This window comes from Prionailurus viverrinus, chromosome B4 (genome assembly GCF_022837055.1).
Source record: "Prionailurus viverrinus isolate Anna chromosome B4, UM_Priviv_1.0, whole genome shotgun sequence".
Taxonomy (NCBI): Eukaryota; Metazoa; Chordata; class Mammalia; order Carnivora; family Felidae; genus Prionailurus; species Prionailurus viverrinus.
Window position 1 is genome coordinate 97,177,840 of NC_062567.1, and position 21,359 is coordinate 97,199,198.

General features: G+C 33.3%; 1 protein-coding gene across 7 annotated transcripts in view; it reads right to left on the reverse strand.

The window, feature by feature from the left end:
• Nucleotides 1-4,016: 4,016 nt before the first annotated feature.
• Nucleotides 4,017-21,359, reverse strand: part of OSBPL8 (oxysterol binding protein like 8) — a 158,891-nt gene continuing 141,548 nt past the window's right edge. For all 7 annotated transcript variants that reach the window (XM_047866616.1, XM_047866615.1, XM_047866610.1 and 4 more), the window contains 9 exons: nt 19,205-19,303; nt 16,803-16,900; nt 14,835-14,924; nt 13,427-13,563; nt 11,728-11,913; nt 11,312-11,399; nt 8,363-8,468; nt 6,422-6,524; nt 4,017-4,380 (listed from right to left, as the gene is read on the reverse strand). In XM_047866616.1, the coding sequence (XP_047722572.1) occupies nt 4,248-4,380; nt 6,422-6,524; nt 8,363-8,468; nt 11,312-11,399; nt 11,728-11,913; nt 13,427-13,563; nt 14,835-14,924; nt 16,803-16,900; nt 19,205-19,303 (1,040 nt within the window). In that variant the 3' untranslated portion in view covers nt 4,017-4,247. The remainder of the gene's footprint in view (nt 4,381-6,421; nt 6,525-8,362; nt 8,469-11,311; nt 11,400-11,727; nt 11,914-13,426; nt 13,564-14,834; nt 14,925-16,802; nt 16,901-19,204; nt 19,304-21,359) is intronic.

A 21,359-nucleotide genomic window follows, 5' to 3' on the forward strand; every position in this document is an offset into this window, starting at 1 on the left:
CAAAAAAAGATTTTTTTTTTCAATTTAAAAATTAGGATGAAGTAATTCAGTCACTTCAAAGTCATTATGTTATATTCAAAGTCATTTGATCACAGTTTACTCTTTTTAAGAATTTTATTCAGAATGCCTACCTGTAGAAGTTAGCATAATTTTACAGATTAGAAAAATTCAATTCTTTTGTCTCTGCAAACATTTATAATAGGTTAGGAATAACAGATTAGAAATGTAATACATTACAAAACAGTTGCCTATGACTATCTGTACATCTACTATGCACCTTAGGGAAAGGATGTGACAGTGTGCTGTACTTACACTGCAGATAACACACTTTTTATTCTATTATACAAAACTGACCAGTGGTAGTGTCTGAATTTATAAATGGCTATTAAACAGGATATTTAACTTAAATGTATATTTAGCATGCTAAAAAGTGAAAAAATTTTCAACTGAAGTAATTCTGTGGCTCATCAATTCAAATGTTTCATGGCATTTTTCTTTAAATAAACATCAATATTGTAATACTAAATAATTTTACATGATAAATGCAAAAAGATAAAATTTTCTAAACATTTTAGAAAGTATGTTCACATTCATTTTGTCATGGGTTTCTTGTGGCTCTTCTAAATATGTTAATCATATTAAGGAGACACTGGTCCTATACGATTTTAACAGTCCATCTTCAATTAAAAACTGTAACCAAACAAACAGTATATTAAAGAGTAACAAAAAGTAACTTAAATATACTAAATTCACACACTATACGTAAACAAAATCAAGTCAAATTACATAAAGTCAAATGACACAATAGTGGCAGGTTATACATTTTAAAGAATTTCTTTATCCATGTAGTCACATGAAATAGAAGCTGAAATGTAAACTCAGTGATTTGTGTGGTGTTACCCCTTACTGGTTCAAATTGGAAAATTTGGTATAAATGCTAATATTAGTATTTTATTTCTGTACATTTAACATAATTCAAAATCATCTACAGCATCAGGTATGGCTCATCAATTTTGCCATCATCACCGTATATCAACCAAAAAAAAAAAAAACCTCAAAAATATATTCATTGCTCATTAGAAATGCTAAACACCAGAAAAAAATGGAATTTTGTTTTCTTAAATAGTTGACTAAGATATTCTTCAAAAAGTTAAAACTGCCTTCCACAGAATTTTATGTGTAGTATGGCACAAGTTGACACCCAAAACAGTGTGAATTCCATCAAAAAGGCACTGTTTACAATACTCAGAATAATCTGACAAATCTACTTCAATGATGTCTGAGAGTGAAGAATATACTTGAAATAGTTAAATAGACAAACCCTTATAAAAGTACAGCATTACTGTTTAAATATACTATAGCTATATAAAAGGAAATAAAATGACACAGAGAAATGACCCTTTATGGCAGTTAAGCCTATAAACACTTAGAGAATCATATTGTAGTTCTGTAACACAAAAATAACAAAAAGTAGTTTCTTAAAGGCACAAAAGCGTGAATACTAAATGAGTGTTGTATTTTACAAGGCCAACTTTTTCAATGGAATGGTGACAAAGATTACACTGTACCTTTATAAGTGATGCAAAAAAGTACTGACATGAAATACAAGTGACATAGCTATTGCTGAAACTTACTTATTTCACATGCCCTATTTATTATCTGTTCCTGGGCCAGCTACACCTCACTAAATGGCGGATAATTGAAGGCATAGTACATTTCATAACTAAAACAAATGCACACGTCGATAATTATTACTCATGTAAATTTTCATGTGAAAAAATAAAATTTTTGATCAAATGAAAAAAAAAGTGGTCATAAGATCTTAAATCCTAGAAACCATCATGAGGCTCTCAAACAACTGGGAACTGTAAATCACAATTTTTATGAATCCATGTTTGAAGGAGTATTAATCTCAGGTAGGGAACATTCAAAGTCAATTACATATATGGCTACATACAAAGTTAATTACGTGTCTTAAAGGATTCACATACTAAGCCTAGTATAACCACTGATCTAAAAACTAAGCCACCAATTCCTGAGTTTTGTGTTCAGTTCACAGAAAGGAACTCATACAACTAAAAGCATAAGAAGACTATTAGATTAGATGTATGCTTTCAGTGTATAAGAAACAGTCATGAGTAACCCTGCTCTTTTTCATGAAAGTTTTTGACTCCTTGAGTAATAAGAACCCAAAACATCTGCTCTAAAAAGAAAAACATAAAGAACATAACTACCTTCCCAGTCTTAGAAGATACCTATACAAATAAAACACTATTTCGACCAAATGAAAAGAACACACAGGTGGGTAGGACTAAAACCCCAAAAGGGGGTTATCAGCAAAAAATTTTAAGTTTTCAGGGTTTAATGATGAAATTATTTTTGTGATCAGCCAATCAACTTATATATAAATACTAACTGAAACCATAAAAAGGATCAAATTGTACAATATTTACAAAATATCATATATCAATCAATAGGCAGTTGAGCATGACATTGGTAACAGAGAGTGAGGACAAAAACGACACAAGTATGAAATACAAACAAATCTCACCTGTTCTAGTGTAGACATATCTATACTTATACCAGGTATAGGTATCTTATTTATATTTCAGTCAATTAAAAAAAGTGCTTTCACATGTACATATGGAATACAGCATTATTTTGCCCAAACTATATGGCTCTTCTTAAAACCGAAGACTATTAAGATAGCTAAATTGGTAAGGGAGAAAAAAAGCAGGCTCTTTATCACTTTCAATTTTTGTAATTTAGCAATCATTCCTTGACTGTATATATCTTGGCATAAACAGTTGATTGTAATTTTGCTAGTGTTTCACAGTCTCTTCTTAGTCAAAGGCAAATGTAGCCAGAATAATTATTCTGACTTTTCATTAATAACCATTCCGAAAGGTATACTTTCAGGATTCTAAGACATATCTTAGGACAACATGTTCCTAAACTTAGCTACATTTGCAAAAATTGCTTCTGAGGGCTATAAATATTTATGACAAACATTAAAATATTAACCTGAAAAAAAATTAGGAAAAAGTGTGCCTGAGTCTGAACAAAAAAAATCTTGAAGTGTGGTTTGTCACAGAATGAAGTTACTGAGAACAGAGGAATAAAGAATTAGACCTCAGAACTTGATGCTCTTCTTAGATGCTCAACTTATTGCACATTTTAAAGAAATAAATTTTAATGTATACATAAATGCTACGACACAAAGTTTTTCTTACTGCCTTTCTCTTATTTGGCTTTTGAAGTAAAATATTGGTTATAAATTTTTTTCTATTCTATTTACTCACTGAATACACTAAGTTCTAAACAAAAGCTAAAATAAGTTTTTCATAATGAAAAACATAAATTATCATATGCCCTATAAACAACTCTAGAATTTGGCCTATGCTACTGGACCAACAGGGTTACAAGAAACAAAAATAAGAAAAAAGGACAGCAATTTTGACCACAATTTTTTAAGCAAGTGCTTAAGGTGGTATTATATAGGTATAAGAAAGATATAATCAATAGATCCAAATAGCTGCATATCGGTTTTTTATGTCGATAAACATACACACAGATTTATACCTGTCTCTATAAATATTAAAATTCTAGGGGTTAAAAAAACTGTGTGTAAACCTTTAAAAAAGCAATCTGCCACCTTGTCTCTCTCAGTACACCAATTTCGACTACACTTTTTTCTTGCTGTTTCTAAGAACACAACTGAGCTGGGTGCTTTGGAAATGATATTTCTAACAGGACAGTGTTTTGAACTATTTATAATATGTCTATTATGCCATCATTTCCCATTCTGTAATTCCTTATTGATAAAAGTCTTGTGCCTGTTGTATGAAGAAAATAGATTGCTATGTATATATTTTATAAGATTGATAGCATTTTTGTTATGAATGTTAATGTTATATCTCAGAACACACTATAGAATACAAAGACTACTGTCAGGTATACATAAGACACAATTGTGTATACATGTGGACTTATTATACTCACATGTAAACACACTGTCACAAAAGCTAGAAATGTTCTGGCACTTAACACATAGCTCACTTTAATGACCAAGAGTTCTTATTTCAGGTTAAGGAAAAAAGGTATGAAAGGTCAACACCTCTACATTTATCTCTAAGATTTTTGTTTTAGAAATATTGTGACATTTTAACAAAGACCAAACCAACTTGAACATTGGTCCCAGGCCAAATTTGATCATTCCAGTTCATTGATTCAACTGTAAGGAACTTCTACTTAAACATGAAGTTTATTATGACTTGAAGCAAAATCAGGAGGAAAATGATGAAGTAGTCTTTTTGTTGCAGAAAATAATCTGTGGCAGGTGTGCTTGAAACTAAATGATTTCGAAGAGCCATAATATTTCTACAAAAATAAGAAACAATAAATTTTAAAATTATTTGTCAAAATGTTAGCATATAAATCACAATTTGATAGTGAAACTTAGTAAAGTCTTAGTTAAGAGAACACTTAATTACATTATCTAAGGTAACTTGTTTAATCAATTACTACTACAACATCAACAGGAAGCTATTATGTTACGTGAAGCCGTTATTAGGTCTTGTCTAAATCTACATTCCACATTGTACCAAATATATTACTTGATGATGTGCATCAAACAGAATTATTAAAGTTAGAGGATATAAAAATATACCACTTTTCTCTGTTATCACAGTGGTTTTAAAACAAAAATTATGCTTCTTAGTTGGTCTAGTAAAGTTCTTTTATCTTTACTTTGGGGAAGATAGAAGTAGATTTGGAGAAAAATTCTAAATTCTCTAAGAAAACATAATACAACAGATTTCATGACATTCCTAATTTGAAAAATGCTATATAGGCATTTCATATACTAACGAAAATAAAGTGTTAATTTAGTCATTAAATGAGCTTACATTATCCTCATGCCATCCTAAATGCTTTTGGCTAAAAAAAAAAAAAAAAAAAAAAAGCTGATTTCATTCCGCCCCCCCTGACTTCTACACTGGTATACCAGTATAGAGAAAGAAAGGAGGCAAATGAACAAGTAGGCTCATTAATTTATAAAGACAATTAAACTAGGAAATGAGCATTTTATATAAGGGCTGATGATATCAAGATGCAGAAGACATGTTCCCTCCTCTAAAGGAGCTCATTGTCCAGTTGCGGGAGGGGGTGGTGGTCGTGTGGTAAACAGACACACACAATAACAACTCTGTAATCCAATAAATGCTCAAAAGTAGCAGGCATAAGGAACTGTACAAGGACAGTGCAGGGATTAATAACTCTACAGGGCAATGTGGGTAATTAGAAATGTTACAAAAAGGGTGGCATTTGAATTATATTCTGAAGGATAAACAGGGATTTTCTTGATGGGCAGGGTGGGAGGAAGAACAATCTAAAAAGTGGATTCAGTGTGGGCAAAGCTCCAAAGATGAGACAGTAGAGTATATTCTGGAGTATACTGTAAGGAGTTTCACAGAACTGGAGCATGGGACAGGCACAGGGGAATGGCAGGAGATAAGGCTATAAATGAAAAAAAACAACTAAATATAAGCTGTAAGATCACTAAGAAATGAGAAAAATCTTTTTTTTTTTAATCCTCTAATATAGTAATGGGAGGAAACCAATCTACACTCCTACTAGCCTTAGCAATGGGGCAGAAAGAATCAGGAGTTCTCCTCTAAGGAATTTTCTTTTTTTCTTTTTTTCTTTTTTTTAATGTTTATTTATTTATTTTTGAGAGAGAGAGAAAGAGAGAGAGAATATGAATGAGTTGGGAGGGGCAGAGAGAGAGGGAGACAGGGAGTCCCAAGCAGGCTCTGGGATGTCAGTACAGAGCCCAATGTAGGGCTCGATCTCATGAACTGTGAGATCATGACCTGAGCCCACTTAACTGACTGAGCCACTCAGGTGCCTCCTTCAAGGAACCTTCCTAAGTGTTAATGATTTTTTGTTGCTGGATCTGGGGAGGAATGTGTGAGGAAGGGTCTGGGACTACAAAAAGAGCCCTCAAAGGTCTCAGGGTGGTGGCTATTTACCCCTTGCTATGGAAGCATTTCAATATGTCAACACATGATGCACTCCTATTAAATATTAGCCAGGTACAAAGGGACTGCAGAAACCTTTGCTAGCCAACTTTCTCAGAAACCACCCCTCTACCACATCCAACACACCTACATTTCTAGGTATGCTACAGCAATAAGATAAAGAGATTCCACTTGTATAATCACAGAGGAGAAATCACCACTCTCCCCCAATATTTGAATGGTGATGGAATTTCACAAGTTGCAGTCGTCAGGCAACAGAAGCCAATCTATCTTAATAGCTCAACAATGTTATAAAAATGTAAAGTTTGCATATGATTTCCTACATAACAGATTCTTAACTACCTCTCTAGACTTAAATAGCCACTGTCCATATATATTACCTTTTAATTTCTTCCTGCGTTTGTTTTATAGATTCGATGGAATTTTGAATGTCTCCCAGTTCTATCCCTTTCTTTCTTCTCGTATTTGGTTTTACTGATTGAGCTAAAAAGACATTTGGAATAAAGTTGATGAAAATAGCAAACACATTTAATTATAAACAATTTACATTTCAGCTTAATGAGTCTTATATAATAAATTTTTTTCTAGGCATTATTTTTATGGCTTAGAATGTAACATAATAATAGTAATACTCTGCATTTAAAAAAAATGTTTAGTTTTGAGGGGGTGGGGGAGAGGGGTGGAGAGAGAGACAGAATCTGAAGCAGGCTCCAGGCTCTGAGCTGTCAGCACAGAGCCTGATGCAGGGCTCAAACCCACGAGCCATGAGATTATGACCCGAGCTGAAGTCAGACGCTTAACTGACTGAGCCACCCAGGCACCCCAATACTCTGCATTTTTAAAGTTTCAATCATTAGTTGAATTTTTTTGTGGCATCAGTTTCATTTTTTTTTAACTAAATGAAATAGACAACAAACAGTTCATTAAAAATACATATATTAATTTGGGGGAAGGTATTATTCTCGTGTCTCTTGTCCATTTGCTTACTTCTGAAGAAGTCAGCTTCTTAAGTTCCCTTTTCAGTGTTTTATTAATTGTTATCTTTATTTCCCTGGTCACCCCAATTTTAAGCCTTTTCAGTTGTTTTTGCTACCTCTTCTACAAATTTTTACCTTCAACCAGTAAACTTTTTTTTTTTTTTTTTTTACCTTCAAACCTCTCATATCATTCCTTCCTTTCCATTTTTGTTCGTTTTGGTTCTCATTTGTAAAATAGGGATAATAATACTACTCAAACTCCACATGGTTGTGGTATGGTATGTTAAACATCTAGCTTGGCACACGTTAAGTGTTATTTACCTTATAAATTACAGGTAAATAGTGCAGTGGATAAGACAGTGAATTAAGGAGCCAAAATATCTTCATATATTACATGTATATATACTGTCTTATGGGATATGTGACCTTGTGCAGGTTAACCTGTATCTCAATTTCCTTTTCTGTAAAATGGGAACAAAACAGTGTAACTAATATTCCCCGTCTAGCACATTGGTTCCATATGACTCCTACTTTTAAACTTTTATTCCTTTTTGACTGCAGTATCTTGATCCCACCCACATCCCTCAAGCTTAGACTGCTGTAATCCATTAGAAATCCTAATAATTCATCAGGGTTCTTTTAAAAACTGCCTTCCAAGTGAATTCAGCTCCCTCTGCTTTAAACTGTTATTGGTTACCTACTCATTTCCCGGCATTTATCATTTATTCACTTCTACTGTCATCTCTGTAAAATTAAGTTCCCAGCTTAGAGTGAGCTTAGTAGAGAACTATGGCTTTAAAAAACTGTATTTTCTCAGACATTCATTACTTTAATCCTTTCTTGATTATATGTCAGTGTAATTCAAGACATTTTACACATTATCTGGCTTGTACAAGAATGGCATACTAGTTAATCTAGTTCATAATTTTGATATAGTTATATTTTTACTTGTCTGTGACTTATAAACACTATAATAATTTAATCTAAAAGTGAAAAAATTTTTTGAAGCATGGAACTGAGTTCAAAGCTCAAAAACTGGTCCCTGCATTGAATCTAGGAAACCATCAACAACTTTTCAGGAGCTAACAAGATGTAAAAAGAACTAGTACTACAATGTGGTTCTTGATTTGCATGTTTTCTCTCACCTTTCCCTTGTGGCCTGGTCTTGCAATTTATCTATAATCTAAAACTGCTTTTTAGGCACACCATCTCTGTCCCCACCAAAACTCCCAAATCATCTTGAGTTAATATGAAAAATGCTTTTTATACATTAAACATAATACAGTAATATCCTTTTAAAAGTTTAGACGCTTATAGTGAATAGTCTGCAGTAAACATTTTTACCTTCACTTCCAGATGAGTCTTGGATATCAGGTTCTGGGGAAGAATAGCCTTTTGCCACTTTCTTCTGTTGCCTGGTTGGCTTATGTTTCATTTTTGGGACACTAACCTGAAGAAAAAGCCCAAACTATAATGTGAATTTGCAATGAGTTTTGTAATTAAATACCAATGTTGTAAAACTGTCAAAACTATCAGTTCATGGGCACTTTAAGTATACTGAAATAAAAACAAAGATGAAATAGTCTAATTAAAACCTAACAAGAGGTGGTAATACTTATACAATCATTTAATCTTAATAGGAAACATTAATTCAGCACAAACAAGAAAAATATTAAAAAACATACAATGAAGAGTTTCCCTTCACTCCTGACCTCTACTAGCAATGCAGTATCTCCATCACAAAATAGATACTGCTATTAGTTTGTATATCCTTCAAAAGACAATTTTATGTACAAATGTGAATACAGACGCCCCCCCCGCCCCCCCCCCCCCCCGCCAAGCTTCTAATTGCACCAGTCAGTACCTTTTTCAGTCATACTTATCTTATTCCCAACATTAGAAACATTCCCATTGGATGATGTTGGGTTTCCAATAAAATTATTTATTTACTTTTAATAATATCTGGATATTGCAGAAAGCATCTTATAATAAATAAAAATATTATTTGGCAGAGCATGATTTAAACCTACAGAAAGCATTTGAATGCACGCACAAGATTCAGAAGTATATTAAATGTTCAACTAGGACTAAATTTTTCTTAAAATAATATACTTCAGAGTCTACCCTATTAATAGGCTTGCAATTCTGAAGGTCAATCCTAAATATAAAAATTCAAATTCAAGAAGAGAAACTAGAATTAGAAGGGTAAGGTAATTTACATGCTTAGAAAGAGGGAACCAGTCATCGTAAGTCTTTAACTCTATTCAGACCTGTTTACTATTCTAAATAGGAATTATCCTCTATTACCTATTCTTTTACAAAATTTTATTCAAAAGATTGAAATTAAAATAAAATTTCTATAATTTTATTATAGAAAATAAACAATGAGCAGGTTAAGTTCTGGATTCAGCCTGTATTATGCCCTCTTACTTCAAGTCATAGAGACCGAACACTGTTACATCAGAATCCAAATCCACCTTAGAGTAGGTTCAAATTGGAGATTGATGAAGACTGGTGAGAAGTATTTAAAATGACAAAGGGAGTCAATAAGCTATGTCTCTGTATGCAAAGATTTACTGTCATCAGTAAACTCTACTTTTAGGAGGAAATACAGAAGCCCTGTCTGTCTCTACCATGTTAGTGTTGTTGAAGGAAGAAACAAAATTTTAAAATGTTTTAAAATTTCTAAATTGTAATAACGTGTGTGTGTACATATATATATATATATATATATATATATATATATGTGTGTGTGTGTGTGTGTGTACACACAATAAATTTTTTCATCTTAGCCATTTTTAAGTGTACAATTCAGTAGTATTAAGTAGATTCACAATATTGTGTAAATATCACAGCTACTTCCAAAACATTTTCATCATCCCAAAGAAAGACTGTTAACAATTAAGCAATGACTTCCCATTCCCTCTTCCCTATAGTCAATAGTAACCTCTTTTTCGCTTTAGTTATTGTATTTTTGAACCCCAGAAGTTGTTTGGTTCCTTTATATATTTTCTCTTTGTTGATATCCTAATTTTGTTTATGTATCTTTTTCTTGATTTTCTTTTGTTCTTTGTTCCTGTTTCATTTAACTCTTTGGGCACATTTAAGACAACTGTTTTTGAAGTCCTTGTCTGCTAAGTCTCGTGTCTAGATTTCATCAGGGATGGTTTCTGTCAATTTATTTTGTTCCTTTTAATGGGTCATGCTTTCATGCTTCTTTCTATGCCTTGTAATTCTTCATGGAAAACCCTGGACATCTGAGTGTGATAATGTGGTAACTCTGGAAATCAGATTCTCCACCTTCCCCAGGGTTTTTCTGTTTCCTGGATTGATGAAAGCTATAGTACTCCATTTGTTCACAGAAGTTCCTAAACTATTTCTGCAAAGACTGTAATGTTGTTCATGGTTACTGAAATTTCTGTTCCTTAGCTTATGTTCGGTTAGCATTTTGACAGAAACTTCCTTGAACACCAGTAGCCAAATAAACCAAAACAAAAGACAAAAACGAAAACAAAAAAATACTCTCCCACTCTTAGCAGACTGTTCAGTGTAGGGGCACTAAGCCAGACTTGCACTGAGCTTAGGTGTTAGCTCAGTGTTCTTTCACTGTTCTTTTCTGAGCATAAGCACCTTACCTTGGACATTTGGTTTTCTAAAATCCCTGATGCCCCAGTTTTCCAAACAATCTCTCCCCAGCTTTTGTTCCTAGGCCTTACACAGTCTATTGTATTGTTTCAACGATAGTCTTTTGCCCCAAGTGTGTGCAGGATGTCAGTATGGTTCATAGCACTTCCAAGAAATGCCTGCAGCCTTTCTGCCTGGGCTCTGAGTTATCAGCAAAAACAGAATGCCTGCCCTGTCAGCATACTTAAAGTAGCCCCTAGACCGGTTAAAATAGACGTACACAATTTGTGAATAAGATCTACTCTGTTCCCTCTGGAGCCAGGGCTCTCATTGAGAATGTGGGGGCCCTTAAGACAACCAGTGCATCAGTGAGGAGTTGGGGCAAGGGCAAGTAAAAATAACTGCTTTGAAGTCACTTCTCTCTTGATTCATTATTCACTCTGTTGCTGCAAACCTATTATGCATAGTTTTGGCAAATTTGGTTCTGACAGCTCCTGCTTGCTTTTTTGTTTCTTTGAAGGGAAAAGAGCTTGGAGCTACCTATTCTGCCATTTTGCTGACTCAACATTTTAAATTTTGAAGTTAAATTTTAAACATTGGCTGCCAAAGATACTATGGGTTTGAAAAGTTCATATGCCTAGCAGATCTTGTTACTTTTTTATTACATACCATTGGAGTGCGATGTTTCACTTTGGTCTGGATAACACCATCTTTTTCAAACTGTATCATATCATTAAGTGGGTCCCACGGTCTAGTACTGCATAAATGAAAAAAAAAAAAACATTTATCTAATAACTAAACACTCACTTTTCCAAAAATGTTGTCAATAATTAGATTTTCATTAGTAATTATGAACCTAGCTGTAAGATTAAGAATTGTCATATCTAATCTTCTGATCCTCAGCTTACTTTATAGACCACTATCATGGCATCAAATTTACAATGAATGAAACATCAAATTTAAAATCTCATGCTAATTTATAGATAGGGCTTAATAAAAAAAATACCCCAACAGTAAAAATTCTAGAAATAAAGGCAAAAAACAATGCTCATATACTGTTTGTTATTTATGTTTTAATTACTTACTCTGCAAACTTATAATGCCATTCTCCTGTGAGTGAATCAAGCTCAAATAACTTGCACGCCCACTCTTCACTTTTTGTTTTCCGATCTCTGGCAGCTTGTCTTTGAGCTTCTTCTAAAACGTACTTCTCTTGAGTAGCTTCTGTTTGGTCTTTGGCATTTATGGCTCGAGTTACCCGCTGCCAGAGTCTAATACGTGTGCAAAAATAGCATTAAAAAAGCAAAAGAAAATCAAATCTACATAGAATAGACTTGAATCTCCTTGAGAGAAAAATGATGCCTACGTGGGTTTTTGGTTTTGACAAAGCTTATGCTCATAGGTTTAGAAATGAGTCAAGATATAAAAAGTGGTGTCTTGAGTAGAAATACACAGTGGAAACTAAGTTTCTTCTTGCCAAGGAAAAGTTTTTACCTTGGGTTCTTAAACATATGGTGATGAATGGTGCTGACCCAAGATAATAAGAATGTACTGAACGCTCAAGAATCTACATTTTTAAGTTCTTGGGATGATTGTTATACACACTGTGTAAGATCCACTAGCCTCAAAGATCCAACACTGTAATGCCATGCTTTTCAACCTTGAATGTAGGAATTATCAGAGAACTTTTAAAATCAGAATCTTGGAAGTAGGCCCAAGTACTGGTTTTTTAAATGTTTTCTGGGTGATTTTAATGTGTAGCCAATGTTGAGAACCACTGACTGAGGTAAAATCTTTTCCCCTACTAAAGTTTAGTTTTTTATTAGACAAATAAAACTATGACATCTATATTACTCTACCTGTGAAGACAGCATGTTGTGACTGAAAGAACACAGGTTTTGGAATCAGACACACTTGGGTTGAATCCTGTTTCTGTCACTGCTTGGCTGGTGAACTAAAAGTTACTTATCCTAAGACTCATTTCCTCATCTTTAAAATATGTGAAATTACATTCACACCTCAAAAACTGTTGTATGCTTTGCAAAGCTTCACCCTGGATAGAGGGCATCATGTGGTTACAGCTGAAACCATTTTTAGAACTGCCGCATACATATTCTTTCATTTCTGACAGCCCCAATTTTGGGTGCAAAAGAAAAGTACACAGACTTGAATCGCCATGACAAAGAATGATATGCATGTGAGAACATGTAGTGAGGACTAAACTAATGTGTAAAAAGTACCTGGTAGAGTGTGTTTTACACAGAAAACTTCTAACATAAATAAATATAGCAAGAATAAAACTGGGCAATATTCATATAATTTTTTGGTTCAAAAGCATAAGAGATCCAGCAAGAATTCCATGACTTAAGAACAGAAACTATGTCTTTAATTATTGCTCAACTAATGGAAGTTTCTAGAAGCCTGCATATCCAGAGACATAGTTCATATATTTTGCAAATCAAGAATAATTAGTCCCATAATTTTATACAAACAAAAGCTTTTGTTTTTAAATAGGCCCTGGAGCAGATAAGAGAAAGGAAAAAATGGGAAGTTTTAGTTTAGAGCTGCAGAAAACCAGTATGATTTTTTAACTAGTATGATTTGCATATTTATTTGACATTCACATATACAAAAAAAAAAATCCTGTCACATCGCACAAATGTTAAAGTATTTTTGCTGAATTAAAATGTGACTGAAAAGTGACAGAGAAAAGTGGCCAACTATTGAGGGGTTAAAAAATACTCTTCGATGCTCATGAAGTTGGCTGAAAAATGGTATACTTACTTCTCTGATTCAAAATCTCCCTGCTCTTCAAATTTAACAGTGTGCCTTATTAATCTCCACTGCTTAATGTCTGGTGTTGGATTCCAGAAGACCTCTGAATTATCAGTCTTTTTGTCATTAATAAAAACTTCACTGTCCTGTATTTAAAGAAATTAAAAATTAATGTAAAGAACTATCATTATTTAAATTAGGATTATTTAGTATAGTAATATAAAAATTTTTTCCTGTACTTAATCCCACAGTTAAACACATTTCTAAAACAAATACAACTAGCACTTTTCTAAAAGCTCCAAATGTCTTGTCATTTCATAAAACCATTAAATAAGTACTTCTAGTCATTTAAAACTTTTGGTTGAACACACAAAAAAGTTCATGAGATTTCACAAGTTTTACTTAATAAACAAATTTCTAACAATTACTTGCAAAACCTCAACAACGATTTCTGAATTGTCACAGAGGAGCACAGTATTTGCTAACAGCTACAATGAGATGCTGCTATCTACGTACTCAACACAAACCTCAAAGAACCTTTCTTAGCATTAAAAATTTGAGTACAATCTTAGAAATTTCATTTTTTAAAAAAAGATAGTTTTATCTTTTTTTCCAAATGATTTTTAGATAGAAGTAAAATTTTAAAATTACAGAGCATATGCTACAGAGCATATGCGGCCTCTTGGTTGAATCTCTAGATCCAGTTTCACTTTCTCATCACATTTCTCATCATTTTCTGATTATAATGCAGAAAACAGCATACACTCAGTGTTCACAGTGACAGTGCATCTAGGCAGTACCATTATATACCCTTTTTCATTTAAGCTCCTCTTAACAAAATTAGGTAAGTGCGAATTTAGGTCAGCAGAGAAATAAATAAAAGCTGTTGCTTCCAAATACCACTATACCCTTTCCATGTCCCTGAAAAGGAACTGTAACTCTAACTGGAAATGCCTCTTTCTTCTAGGTGAGGGGCAGGACACTGCTCCGAGAAGCAGCCAGCCCTGGAGCCAGAGTGCACAGGCTGGAACTCTTGCTCCATCACTTTGAGCAAACTGTTTAAACTCTCTGTGCCTCAGTGTCCTCCTCTGTAATATGGAAACAGTATTACCCACTTCATACAGTTATTCAGTATCAAATGAGTCAATACGAGTAACATTTTTAAACAATGCAGTATATTCTAAATGATAAGTGTTAGCTATTTTTATTGAATTAAACTTTTGGAAAGGTAAAGTATTATTACAAGACACTAAATATTGTTGATAACAGATCAATGCCAAAATATTTGTTAAGCTGAAGCTTATAGTGAATAGTGATGTTTTTAGCAATGGAATAAGTGAACTTTTAAAATGTGATTTTTAATTTTTTTTACAGAATAAAAGTCTTTTTGTTAAAGCTAAAATAGAAAAATACTTACCCAATGGCCTTCCAAAGTAGCTAGGACTTCTTTTCCCAATTTAAGTTTCCCTGATATTTGATTAACACAGTCACTACTACCTAGAAATGGCTTTTAAAAGAGAAAATGTTACAGAAAGAGTTTACTTTTATCTTATATTTACATATAATGTAGACAAAAACAAATGAAAGAAGTAAGTATATAGTTACAGTGCTACTAAAGCATGAAGGGTGAAATGCTGACTCAAATTTTAGTCAGAAACGTTCAATGAAATCAGAATTTGTTGCTGTGGAAAAAATAGGTAAAAATAAACAGACTGTGTGAAGTCCAAATAAACATGTTGAGAAAGATCACAAATGATAACTCATGCTCTCTGCTCTCTCCTGACTCAACTGAGCTGTCAATGCTACAGTATGTTTAAGCAATAACAATTCAGTAGACTTAAGGGACTTAACTCATCTGTTAGAAGTAATAATACCCCTGCTTCAAAACTAAACAGTAAAACAATACTTAACCAAAAATCCTCCAAAATTAAGTTATAAGGAAAACACTTTGAGTTACTTACTCAAGTAACTCATATTGCCTTACTAATGTCGCTCATCTGTGACAAAATTTTGATGTTCCAATCTAACCCTTAAAAGTGTCATAAATTACTTAAAACATCTTTGGTCATGATTTTCAAATAACACTATCACCACACCAAAAAAAAAAAAATTTGCTAAGATTAAAAAAAAACAACAACAAAGGGCACTGCACCAAATAATACTTATAAGAGATACTTTTTATTAGAACAAAGTTGCTGATTGGCTAGATAGCAACATAGGAGAAATTTAACAAATATTAAACAGTTCATAGAAATATTCTTTGAATATAATATATTGTCCTATACCACTAGCAGCCATGGTGAAAAGGTCTTAAATTTCCCTTTCACTCAGAGGCAGAGAGAATTTTCCAAAGATGGCCATCTTCCCACTGAGAAGTGGGGTCCATATCTCTTCCTCTTAAAGTTTTTTTTTTTAATTTATTTATTTTGAGAGAGAAAGTACAAGTGGGGGAGGGTCAGGGACAGAGAATCCCAAGCAGGCCCTGTACTGTCAGTGCAGAGCCTGACATGGGGCTCAAACTCATGAAGCGTGAGATCATGACCTGAGCCGAAGTTGGATGCTTAACCAACTGAGCCACCCAGGTGCCCCTTCCCCTTGAATCTGAGTGAGCTTATAACTCTTCAACTAATAGAAAATGGTGGAAGTGATGTAATTTGACTTCTGAGACCAGGTCATGGATGGCAATACAGCTTCCACCCTGGTCACAACAACACTTGCACTTGGAACCCTGAGCCACCAACTAAGAAGTCTGACTACCTTGAAGCCACTATGCTGTAAGGAAGCCAAGCCAAATGGAAAGGCCACATATACTAGGTGCTCAGATCAGTAGTTCCAGTCTTTTAGTCTTCCCAGTCCAGGCACCAGACATGGAAGTGACTGAGCCTTCAGATTATTGGCCCCAGTTGCTGAGTCACTCACAACCTGCAAGGCTTCCCAACTAAGGCCCCAAACATGATGTGGCAGAGATAAGCCATCCACAATATGCTCTGTCCAAATTACAGAACCCCTATGGATCAGAACAAGGTTGTTTTTAAGGCTGTGAGTTTTGGAGTAAATTGTTAGGCATACAATTCTTAGTGTACACAACTATAGCTCAAGCTGATACATGCTTTGTGGTATTTTGTAATGTTTTAATTTACTGAGAAATTTCTATCCATTTACTCCATATATCTCATTTGTTATATTATACCAACAGTTTTATTAATTAAAATTAAAACAAAAAAAAAATGATGGTTTTGTGTGGATTTGGATCTGCCAAGGCTGTCTTTTGATGAATTCTGTGTTCTTATATTTATTTTTTAATAAGGAACTAAACTGTGCTCTTTGTTCAATATTTATAGCACAGATCTTCTTTAATTGGGTGATACCTTCTATCCCTACTAACCTTTAGTTTGAATTCAAGTATTGCACTGTATCCAGTTTTTTGACACGTAATATTGACTATTCCACCAAGCTCCAGTGTCATTGTGCCATAAAGAATTCCTAAAGAAAAAAAAACAATTTCGACAAAAGGTTGGAGAGAGAGCAACACTGGCTAGTAACCAGCAGAACTTTATAATCTAATCTCCTTCTAGGAAAAACCAATAATTCAAGAGCATTCTGTCCCACCCAGTAACAATCAGTAGCATACACATAAAGTTGTTTCTGTAGGACTTAAATACAGGATACAATTATTTACAGATTCCATTCCATTTGTAGATGGAACTATTTCAGAATTCACATTCTTATGAAAATATATTAGCAATCTCCAAATAAATACTCACAGCACTTTTGTAATCATTCATGGACATGCACAGAGTGGTGAAAAATTTGAGTTGTCCAATGTGCAAACTGCCAGCTGAGGTTGAACAAGGTAACACTGCCTTCTGGTTTCATCTCTCATTTGGTAAATAAGTGCCTTTTTTGCAGTATATTTAAGTGCCACATTTTTCACATTTTGGTGCTTTTTGTTGGGGATTTTATTGTTTAAAAATGACCCCCAAATGCAGTGCTAATGTACTGTACAGCATTCCTAAGTACAGAAGGCTATAATGTATCTTGTTAAAGCTTGACTCAGGCATGAGTTATAGTGCTGTTGGCTGTCAGTTCAATGTTAATGAGTCAATAATATATAATAAGGCGTCTTTGAATAGAAACAAGGTTATGTATTGATTGATTGATGAAAATGTGTCAAGAGGCTCACAGGAACCTAACCTTGTGTTCCCCCTAGGATCAATAGTTTAGTATTCTTTATAAAACAGTGTTTGTGGTAACTTTATGGAACATAGCTATTACAAATAACAAGAATCAACTGTATAAATAAGACAAACATATAAAAAAATTCCCTCAAAAATAGGTTCTGTGGTGAAAAGTTGAGAAAATTCATTTAACTTTGTTAAACTGTGTGTGTTCTTGTATGAAACTGTTAAAGCTGCCTTTAATATGCAAATGTACAATGTTAATTTCCAAGAGGGGACCAGGAGATGCAATGTTTCTCATACTTATTTGGCTATGGAACTCCTTTTGTAAAGCAATTTGCGAGATTAATGATTTGGGGAACACATCTTAGAAAATACACAAGGGTAGAAAGCAATCATTATTTCCTATGCTCATTCACAAAGGGGTTATTATAATCTTTTTCATGCCAAAAAAAAAAAAAGCCACCGGCATTGGGTATCTATATAAAATACCATTTTGTTTATTCTAAATGATATAAAATTTAAAAATATATTTCTTATCAATTCCGTTCATAATTTCAGATATTTCACTTCATGTCTATTTTAAGAACCACACATGAAGCTCTAAGAGTTATCCAGCCTGAGGCCACAAGGTGGCCACTCCTGTACTTCACACAAAGTAGGTCCATGTTACAGTCGATAGGAGTCAACAAGCCTAGAGTTTAGTCTCAACGTTCTTACTAAGTAGCTCATTTGGCCTTAGGTAACATTCTTAAAACTCTCGGTTTTTGTTTCTGTGAAATGAGGCCACATTAAATAATTTCCATGTTTACATGAATCAGTCCCTAAAAGAGGGTAAGTACCCAAAAAAGTTATTTTTAAAAAATGGGCTGGAAAGGAGTATACAGATAATGACCAAGCTGATGCCCTATAGTGTAGTAGTGCAGGTCACAGAGATCTTGACTCTGCAACATCCTAGCTATGTGATCTCTGGCAAATTAACTTCTGTGTGCCTCATTTTCCACATCCATAAAACAGAGACAATATTATCTACTTTATAGGGCTGCTGGAATGATTAAATGAGTTGATAAATGTAAATGCACAGAATGGCTGGGTACCTGGCCTGTTGTAAATGATAGTTTAGTATCTTTATTTTAATTTTAACTATCTTTAACAATGGGAGGAAAGTATAATACATTAGTTTTTAAGAAATTGCCAAATGAGAATAAGAAACATTTTTAAAGTATTTAGTACACTGAGAAGCAGGAAATTAAAATTTTAATAGGGGATGGTAGTACAAGAAAATGAAAATCACTTTTAAAGATTTTGAAATAATGGGCAGTTTCATCAATTTTAAAACCTGCACATTAGGCAAATGAAATTCGATTATTATAAATCAGCCTCTTCCAACTAGGTATGTTTTATAAAAAGTCTGATGGAGATGAATTAATTCACCACAGAAATATTCAGCAGATGATAGCAATAATCTTCAGTACCTATAAACCAAGGACACTTTCAAATGAAAGGCTGACTCCATCAATCAGAAAACACAACCATTACAGATTACAGCCATATACATTTACTTAAACAGGTTTAAGGAATATCTAACTCAAGTATGGGAAATACTTACCTTTACAATGAGCATACGGCATTGTCATGACATAATCTTCGCCTCTATTCAAGAAAGTTAATCGTGCTTCTCCTTCTAATATTGCGGATAATGAATTTCCTAAATTAAATATTATTTATTAAATTTAACAAAACCAATGCAACCAATTCAAAATAAAATATATTTAGGACACCCTTCATAGATCTACAGTGGAATGTCTTAAAAACGTCTCAATCTCAATGTGCCCAAATATATATTTGTTATCTTATACCCAAAACATACATGACCCATATTCCTGGTCTTATAAAATGAGCACGTTAAAAAGGTACAGTTATGTGCTTATTATGTTATTTTATATGAGGCTCTTAAAAATCTTAGAAGTGTGGGACGTGCAATAAAACACTGCTTTATGGTATGGCTTAATGTACCTAAAGTTTGAATAAAAACATTATTATTTATCTGCAAGTTACATAGTTAAGTCCGAAGCTTTAAGTACTAAAACGGACACAATACTACCATAGATAATTTAGAAAAAGAAAACATAAGCACAAACCATCAAAATGCAATTGATGATAGAATTTCATGGTATTTTCTTCTAGCTTTTCTCCCAAGTGTATTTTTCTTTTCCCCTATCATCAGTTTTATTGAGGCACAATTTACATACAATAAGTGACCCACTTTAAGTGTGTATTTTGATACTCTTGACAACTCTTTACAGTCACATAACCATCACCATCACAATCAAGATATGGAACTTTGCATCAGCCCCATAGAGTTCCCCCTTCCTCCAGCCTCAGGAAAACACTGGTCTGTTTTTCATCACTGTAGTTTTACCTATTCTAGAATTTGTATAGATGGAATCATAAAATAGTTTACAGTGTCTGACTTCTTTTACTTAGCAAAATGTTTCCCAGATTCATCCATGCTGTTGTACCAACATTTCATACCATTTTAACAACATTTATTTAAATTCTCTTTAATTTCCTCACCAATGCTTTTTTAGTTTTTCAGTGTACAAGTCTTATACATCTATTATTTTATTCCTAAATATTTTATTTTCACATACTATTATAATTAATGAGTTGTTTTTTAAATTTCATTCTGCAGGTGTTCATTTTGAGTATACAGAAATACAATTGACTTTTTATTTTGGCCTTGTATCCAGCAATCTTACTAAACTCATTTATTAGTTCTAGTAGTGTTTGGTATACTCTTGAGAATTTTCTATATAGATTAGGTATGCATATGGTTTTTAACTTCCTCCTTTCTAATCTGTATGCTTTTTCTTTAACTTGCCTACTGCATTGGCTACAACCTCTAGTAACAATTTTATAAAGAAGTAGTGACAGTCAACATCTTTGCCTTGTTCCTGATCTTAAGTAAAAATTATTTAATTTTCACCTTAAGAGTATGAAGCTGGCTATTATTTTTCACAGATACCTTTAATCTAGTCCTAGTTTGTTAAGAGATTTTATTATGAGTCGGTGTTGAAATTTGTCGAATGCTTTTTCTGCATTTATTAAAATATGGTTTTCTTTTATTCTTTTAACATGAACTACACCAATTTTCAATGATATACCAACCTGTGCCTTTAAGACAAATCCCACTTGATAAACTGATCATGATATGTATCATTTTAATATATCCTTTTATGTATACTACTCTTCATAAATACTGATTTGTTACTAATTTGGTAAGGATTTTTGCATGTACTATATATTCATGAGAGATAATAATATGTACTTTTCCTATAATATCTGGTTTTGGGATTAGGGTATGTAGGCCTCATAAAATGAGCTGAGAAACATTTCCTCTTATTTTCTATAAAAAGTTGTATAGATTGGGTTTTTTTTTGTTTTTGGTATTATTTCTTTGGTATATATTTTGGTATTATATATATTAAATTTTTTTTTAATGATTACTTTTTAATTTTTTTCTTCCAAAAATTTTTTTAACATTTATATATTTTTGAGAGACAGGGTGCCAGTGGGAAGGGGAAGAGAGAGAAGGAGACACAGAATCTGAAGCAGGCTCCAGGCTTCAAGCTGTCAGCACAGAGTCTGATGCGGGGCTCGAACCCATGAACCATGAGATCATGACCTGAGCCAAAGTCTGATGCTTAACTGACTGAGCCACCTAGGTGCCCCATAATGTTTATTTTTGAGACAGAGAGAGA